The sequence below is a fragment of the Narcine bancroftii genome, chromosome 13, assembly GCF_036971445.1.
Source record: "Narcine bancroftii isolate sNarBan1 chromosome 13, sNarBan1.hap1, whole genome shotgun sequence".
NCBI classification, from domain to species: domain Eukaryota; kingdom Metazoa; phylum Chordata; class Chondrichthyes; order Torpediniformes; family Narcinidae; genus Narcine; species Narcine bancroftii.
In genome coordinates, this window is record NC_091481.1 from 58130609 (window position 1) to 58138929 (window position 8321).

General features: G+C 50.5%; 1 protein-coding gene across 2 annotated transcripts; it reads left to right on the forward strand.

The window, feature by feature from the left end:
- Positions 1–618: 618 nt before the first annotated feature.
- On the forward strand, positions 619–8111 carry LOC138748399 (lysoplasmalogenase TMEM86A-like). Of its 2 annotated transcripts, none has more exons than XM_069908521.1 (4): positions 619–662; positions 2070–2278; positions 5545–5809; positions 7623–8111. In XM_069908521.1, the coding sequence occupies exons 2-4, from the start codon at positions 2228–2230 to the stop codon at positions 8048–8050; spliced, it is 744 nt and encodes a 247-aa protein (XP_069764622.1). In that variant the 5' UTR covers positions 619–662; positions 2070–2227; the 3' UTR covers positions 8051–8111. The 2 variants fall into 2 exon arrangements, with proteins under 2 accessions (XP_069764622.1, XP_069764623.1); XM_069908522.1 differs by having other exon boundaries at positions 646–662; positions 2098–2278.
- Positions 8112–8321: the final 210 nt, after the last annotated feature.

Sequence of the window (8321 nt, forward strand, 5' to 3'; positions counted from 1 at the left end):
TAAGGAGTTTGTACATTCTCCTCGTGTCCATGTGGGTTTTCTTGGAGGCTCTGGTTTCCTCCCACCATTTGAAATGTTCCAGGGGTGTAGGTTAATGGAGTATAAATTGCACAGCATGGCCTCATGGGTCGAAATGGCCTGTTACTAAGCTGTATGTCTATATTTTTTGGAAAAATTAAAAGCTGGGACTTTTCTGTTTGGAGCGAAGAAGGATGAGAAATGACTTAAAAGATGATTATGAGAAGCATCAATAAGGTGGACAGCCAGCGCCTTTTTTCCTAGTTTGGGAGTAGCCAACACCAGAGGAGGTCTGAAAAAAGTGAAGGGGTAAAGGTTTAGGGGAGATACCAGGGGTACGTTCTTCCACGCAGAGAGTTGTGGGAGCCTGGAACGCCTCACCAGGGGTGATGGAGGAGGATGGGACAATAGGGACATTTAAGAAACTCTTGGGCAGGCAGACAGATGGAAGAAATATAGAGGGTTATGGGGTAAGGAGGGTTTTTTTTGGTAGGAATATATAGGGCAGCACAACATTGAGGGCTGAAGGGCCTGAGCTGTGCTGTAATGTTCTATGTTCTGTGTTCTAGAGAGAGGTAACAAAGGGGTCCTAAAGAACAGGGTGGGCAGTTGGATAAAGGCCGCCAGCACTGGAACCTGATATGGTGAGGAAGTGACAATGGTGGGATGGGGTGAGGCCAGATGGGAGGAGGGGGGAGAGCACGGGAGAATCCATTGGGGGATCAGGGTGGTACCAAAGAGGAGAGGGAGAAAACAGCCTTGTGGAAGCACTGTTTCTGTGGGAGTGATATCAGAACCAGGAGCAAGAGTCGGCCATCCAGCTGGTCGAGCCTGCTCCACCATTCTATGGCTGATCTGATGATAGACTCATCTCCATCTACCTGCCTTTTCCCCATATTCCTTAATTCTGCTACTATGTAAAACCTTGTCTTAAATATATTTCCCCTCTCCTTCGTGGGGAGTGAATTCCACTGATTCCCCACCCTCTGGGAAAAGCAGTTCCTCCTCGTCTCCATCCTAAATCTTGAGGCTATGTCCCCTGGTTCTAGTCTCCATCACCAATGGAACCAATGTACCCACCTCTATTTTGTCGATACCTTTCATAATTGTACACGTTTCTATAAGATAGGAATTTTTAAGGTGGTTTATATGTGTTTGGACTGTGGCGCTGCCGCCAAACAACGATTTTCGTGACATGATTCTGATTTTAAGGGGAGGATTTGGATCGGCCGGCTTATTCTCACTGGAGTTGCTGCTTGTGCATGGCTTGCCTGGAGAGCTCATGCGAGCTGACCGTGTGAATGTCTCTCACCATCTGACTGGGCGGGATCCTGGTGATTTCACCCCCTCAAGGAGTTTGGCAATGTATTGGGAAGGGCACTGCCCCCCTACCTAGTCGGATCACACATGCTGCCATCAAAGTTTGGTTCCGCCCCACCATTAGTGCACACCTCGCTGTTGGTCTCATGTAAATGTCCTGGACTGCCCTCTCCAGCCTGCCTGTTCTTGAGCTTGGGCCATTGGCTGTTGTAATTAGATTAATCCTCCTGGCACCAAGCCTTTGGCCCCCGGTAAATGATGTGGGCTTGTCCCTCCAGCGCTCATGTGCTCTTTGTTCCCTCTCTCTTTTGCCAGCTTGGGACCACCTTGCTTCACTCCAGGCCTAGAAATGTGGAAGGGTGCTGGAGAAACTGTTGGTACGATGTGCACTGTTTAAAAGGGTTGGAAGCGTTTAATTAGTGTCCCTTTTAGCATAGAGTCAAGGGGTGGTGGAGCATTTTTCCCTGATCATTGTGTGTACCAGTTCATTTTGTGTGTGTGTGTGTGTGCTGCATCAGTTACCATTTTCCCAAACTTGTAAATAAAATCCTTCCCTACATCAAAACGGTGTTCAGAGTCCTTGTCTTGGAAACCTACCCAACCTGTCTCCTTACTTATAATATAGTCAGTCCCTCTCATGACACAAAAAAACGATTCAGAAAGTGGAAAGCAATGATTGCATGGGTGGGTGGGACGATGATGGATTTTGACCCCATCCATGTCGATTACAGATACAACACTATCCAATCCAATCTACAGGTCAAAACGTGGCCAGGATCTCAATTGCATCGTTTATCAATGAGTTCCAAATAGTCAGGGAGAAAGTCCACGAACAATACCGGATATCAGCAGTAAGACAACGAGCGAGCGAGTAAATCAGAGGCAGAAAATGGATATAATGAATTATGATTCTCGACGAGGGAAGACGATGTTTGCTAAGGTAAGGAACATAGAGTGTTTACAATTATAACTGGTTGTTATGCCATAGCTGTTTGTGAAATAAGCTATATTCAAATGAGTTCCAATAGTGGCATTACCCAAATTGTTATAGCCTTCTGTTCAGGATCCATTTGAGTGATTTTGCTTGTGCCGATCGGGGAGGTAGAAGACACCATAGAAATGCACGACTTTCTTTAGTACCGAAGTGCTTGGTGGTGACTGCTGCCCGGCACCTGGCTCTCGAGAGGCTGGTCCCAGCAAAGCTTTGCGTTCCCGGCAGGCTGCTTGAGGTAGAGTGTCAATGTGAATGTCCGTCACCCCTGACGGCATTCTGTGGTCTGGTTATTTAGTTGTTTTGTATCCAGCGCAGCTGGATCTTCAGCAGCGTGGACTCGATGCTGAAAAGTGGCAAAGCAGCAGGTATGGATGGAATCCCCCCAGAAGTCTGGAAGGCTGGCGGCAAAACTCTGCATGCCAAACTGCATGAGTTTTTCAAGCTTTGTTGGGACCAAGGTAAACTGCCTCAGGATCTTCGTGATGCCACCATCATCACCCTGTACAAAAACAAAGGCGAGAAATCAGACTGCTCAAACTACAGGGGAATCACGTTGCTCTCCATTGCAGGCAAAATCTTCGCTAGGATTCTACTAAATAGAATAATACCTAGTGTCGCTGAGAATATTCTCCCAGAATCACAGTGCGGCTTTCGCGCAAACAGAGGAACCACTGACATGGTCTTTGCCCTCAGACAGCTCCAAGAAAAGTGCAGAGAACAAAACAAAGGACTCTACATCACCTTTGTTGACCTCACCAAAGCCTTCGACACCGTGAGCAGGAAAGGGCTTTGGCAAATACTAGAGCGCATCGGATGTCCCCCAAAGTTCCTCAACATGATTATCCAACTGCACGAAAACCAACAAGGTCGGGTCAGATACAGCAATGAGCTCTCTGAACCCTTCTCCATTAACAATGGCGTGAAGCAAGGCTGTGTTCTCGCACCAACCCTCTTTTCAATCTTCTTCAGCATGATGCTGAACCAAGCCATGAAAGACCCCAACAATGAAGACGCTGTTTACATCCGGTACCGCACGGATGGCAGTCTCTTCAATCTGAGGCGCCTGCAAGCTCACACCAAGACACAAGAGAAACTTGTCCGTGAACTACTCTTTGCAGATGATGCCGCTTTAGTTGCCCATTCAGAGCCAGCTCTTCAGCGCTTGACGTCCTGCTTTGCGGAAACTGCCAAAATGTTTGGCCTGGAAGTCAGCCTGAAGAAAACTGAGGTCCTCCATCAGCCAGCTCCCCACCATGACTACCAGCCCCCCCACATCTCCATCAGGCACACAAAACTCAAAACGGTCAACCAGTTTACCTATCTCGGCTGCACCATTTCATCAGATGCAAGGATCGACAATGAGATAGACAACAGACTCGCCAAGGCAAATAGCGCCTTTGGAAGACTACACAAAAGAGTCTGGAAAAACAACCAACTGAAAAACCTCACAAAGATAAGCGTATACAGAGCCGTTGTCATACCCACACTCCTGTTCGGCTCCGAATCATGGGTCCTCTACCGGCACCACCTACGGCTCCTAGAACGCTTCCACCAGCGTTGTCTCCGCTCCATCCTCAACATCCATTGGAGCGCTCACACCCCTAACGTCGAGGTACTCGAGATGGCAGAGGTCGACAGCATCGAGTCCACGCTGCTGAAGATCCAGCTGCGCTGGATGGGTCACGTCTCCAGAATGGAGGACCATCGCCTTCCCAAGATCGTATTATATGGCGAGCTCTCCACTGGCCACCGTGACAGAGGTGCACCAAAGAAAAGGTACAAGGACTGCCTAAAGAAATCTCTTGGTGCCTGCCACATTGACCACCGCCAGTGGGCTGATAACGCCTCAAACCGTGCATCTTGGCGCCTCACAGTTTGGCGGGCAGCAGCCTCCTTTGAAGAAGACCGCAGAGCCCACCTCACTGACAAAAGGCAAAGGAGGAAAAACCCAACACCCAACCCCAACCAACCAATTTTCCCTTGCAACCGCTGCAATCGTGTCTGCCTGTCCCGCATCGGACTGGTCAGCCACAAACGAGCCTGCAGCTGACGTGGACTTTTTTACCCCCTCCATAAATCTTCGTCCGCGAAGCCAAGCCAAAGAAGAAAGAATGGTAACAGACCATTTTGGCCCACGAGTCGGTGACGCCCAATTTACACCCCATTAACCTACACCCCAGTATATTTTGAAGTGTGTGAGGAATCCGGAGCCCCCAGGGAAAACCCATGCAGACGTGGGGAGAACGTACCAATGCCTTACAGACAGTGCGGGATTCGAAACCCAGTCGCTGGTGCTGTTATAGTGTTGCGCCCACCGTGCCACCAGCAGAAGCCAGCTGTTGTCATGGAGACCAGAGTCCAGTACCTGTTACACGTGCTGGATTCCACTGAGCGCAGGGCTAGCGGTACGTGTGTGGTCTGTTCACCTCTCGTACGCATTGTTACTGGGTCTGTGTATAACTCGTGAGCAGTAGCACTGCGTTGGTGTACTACTCATGTACACTGTCACTGGGTCTGTGTAACACCTGTGAACAATATCACTGGGTTTGTGTACTATTCTTGTACACTGTCATTGGGTCTGTGTACCACCTATGTATACTGTAAGTGGGTTTGCGTACAACTCATATACACTGTCACTGAGTCTGTTTACCATTTGTATAACTGTCACTGGGTCTGTGTCTCACTTGTGTGCAGTACCACTGCATCAGTGTAACACGTGTACAGTCACTGGGTCTGTGTACAACTTGTGTACACTGTCATTGGGACTGTGTACAAAGCCTGCACACTGACCTTGGATCTGTGCACAACTCGTGTACACTGTCACTGGGTCTTTGTACCACTCATGTACACTGGGTAAGTGCACCACTTGCATTACCCTGTGCCTGCTCCCACACACAGGACTGTTTGCACCACTTGCGTTAAACTGTGCACACTTCCACACACAGGATTGATCGACAGAGGTAACCAAAAATGGAGGCTGTAGCACAAACTCATGTTACTCCACCAGTCCCGGAGTGCATGTACCAGCTGGTACTCCAAGGGATCAGCGGGGCAGTGGGAGAAGGGGCCGGATTCTCAGGAAAGGGAAGGTGGGTGGGGGCGGGTGGGGAGACTGAGAGAAAAGCTTCACAGTTCAGGCATGACTGAATGTGACGCCCCTCCCACCACCTTTGACTGATGTTTGGCTTTTCCTTCCTCCCCATGTCCCACAGGTGAAGCGGACCATCCCGAAGCTGGTTCCCTTTGTGATAAGCACGTGCGTCTACTTTGCATTGTGGCTCCCCACATCCCACCCCTCCTGGCTTAGTGCGTTGGTCAAGAGTCTGCCAGCCCTGTGTCTGGCCTTCTTTGTGTTGGCACACGGCCTCAGTGTGGGGAAGATCTCCTCCTACTCCAGGAAAATCCTCCTTGGATTCCTCTTCTCTGCTCTTGGCGACGTTTTCCTCATTTGGGGCGATCAAGGGTTCTTCAGCCATGGTAAGTCCATGTTCTTCACGTCCATGGTCTCCGCAGCTTGGAACGATCCCGTTCTGTGAAGTTAATCGGGCTCCAATTTACTATGACCTGACTTCACACAACCACCCAAGGCCTAGGCTCTTTGACCCTTCCAGTCTATTCCAAACTATCATCCTGCCCAATCCCACTGACCTGCCCCCACCCCAGTCCATAGCCCTCCATCCCTCCCCCTTCCACGTGCCTTTCTTGATTGACGGCAGGGTTGGTGCGGCGGTTAGCGTAATGCCTTTACAGCACCAGTAATCGGGTCCGGGCTGGGGTTCGAGTCCTGTGCTTCCTGTAAGGAGTCCATATGTTTTCCCCGTGCCTGCGTGGCTTTTCCCTTCAAAAAACATACCGGGTTGGGCGGGGGGGGGGGGTGAATTGGTTAATGGGGTGTAAATTGGGCAGCACAGACACATGGGCCGAAATGGCCTGTAACCGTGCTATATGTCGAGATTTTTAAAAATTTATAAAAGAATGTCAACATTGATCCCGCATTCACCAATTCAGCTGACAGCTCGTTCCACACTCCCATCACTAAATGTTCTCCCTAAACATTTCTCTTTTCACCCTTTACCCATGTCTTTGCATCTCACCCAACCTCAGTGGGAAAAACCCCTCGTAATTTTGTATCAAATCTCCCCCCATTCTCGGATGCTCCAGGGAATAAAAACCAAATCTATTTAACCTTTCCCGTTTTACTCCAGAGCCCGTGCCCACACAGACACAATACACAGTACATAATAAGGACCTAGAAAGATTTAAAATGTATATTAGGAATAATAAACTCGGTTACCATTCATCAATCTCACAGAACTTCGCTGCATGGGAAAGTCTGGACACCGACTGGGAGATCACTGGGCACTCTGTCCACATCAGTGACCAACCATGTCAATTCTGCGCTCCACTCCCGCGCTGACCTGTCCGTCTATGGCTTCATCTGCTGTCAAAGCACGGCCACCTGTAAATTGGAGGAGCACCACTTGAATTTCCGTCTGGCCACTCTCCAACCAGACAGCATTAACACCGGTTTCTGCCAGCCCATTCCCCGTCCTCCCTCTCCTCCCATTTCCTCCAACTTTCTACCCCCTTCCCTCTCCATTCACAGAGCCATCCCCCCCTCCCCCCTGTTTGCTGATGACCCCTCCCTCCCTTATCCACCTATTACCTCCACCCAGTGGGACTGCACTCCTCCCCCTGCCCTTCCCCTTGCAACATTTTGATGGGGCTCTTGCCAACATTGTGCTCATACTGTGACGAAGGGCTCAAGCCCAAAACTTCGGGTCTGGATCTTCACCCTTGCTACATAAAGGACACGGTTTGACCTGCTGAGTTTCTCCAGCGTCGTGTTTTTAAAGCTATTTCCCAGCCAGGCAGCCCAGATTTTATTGCTCCTGAACCTTCTTCTTGATGGTTAGTGGGTCAAAGATACCTGGAGGAAGGAACGAGGTGCAAAACATCATTATATTTACCTCCTGTTGACGCTGCGAGATCTGCTGAACTCCCCAGCATTTCAGTAACAATCGGGCCTCGAGCAGTGATTCTCAACCTTCCCTTCCCACTCACAGCCCACCTTAAGCAATCCCTTACTAATCACAGAGCCCCAGTGGCAGGGGTAGCGGGGGATGATGAGGAGGGAGTGGGGGAGATGGGGGAGATGAGGAGGGGTGTGGGGGTAGCAGGGAATGACGAGGGTGGGGGAGACTGGACGATGATGGCCATGATGCGGAGGGAGAAGGAGGACTGGGCCTCTCTATCCTGTTGATTCTGACACGTTCCTTCTCTCTCGCAGGCGTGCTGACCTTCACAGTCGGACAGTTCTTCTTCACCACGGCGTTGGGCTTCCGGCCCCTCAGGCTCTGGATCGCCGTGGTGCTGCTGCTCCTGGGCGCAGCCCTGTATGCCACCATCTACTCGTGCCTGGACGGACCCGTCACCTACGTCCTGGGGTGCTACAGCACCATGCTGACACTGATGAGCTGGCGGGCCATTGCCCGCGCGTGCTGCCCAGCAAACCAGCGGACCTGGGGGTCACTCTTCATCGCCGTCGGTGCCGTCGTCTTCATCCTTTCCGACTTCACGCTGGCCTTTGACCGGTTCTGCGTCCCACTGCCCCACGCCCGATTCGTAGTCATGTCCACCTACTACTTGGCACTGATGCTCATCTCCCTCTCGGTCCTTGACCACACCGAGCGAGACAATCTGTGGAAGAGAAATTAAAGACGTTAATCGCCACCAATAAGAATTGTTGATATCCATTAAACCTCCATCTTGAAGCTTTCTTTCCCTCTCTGTGCGTCAATAGAGCCATACAGCACCGTAGAACACTTCAGCAATGCAGGGCAGCCGATTGGCATAGCGGTTAGCGCAACACATTTACAGCGCCAGCGATCAGGTTCAAATCCCGTGCTGTCTATAAAGAGTTGGTACCCCGTATCTGTGCAGTTTTACCCCACAGGCTCCGGTTTCCTCCCACCATTCAAAACATTCA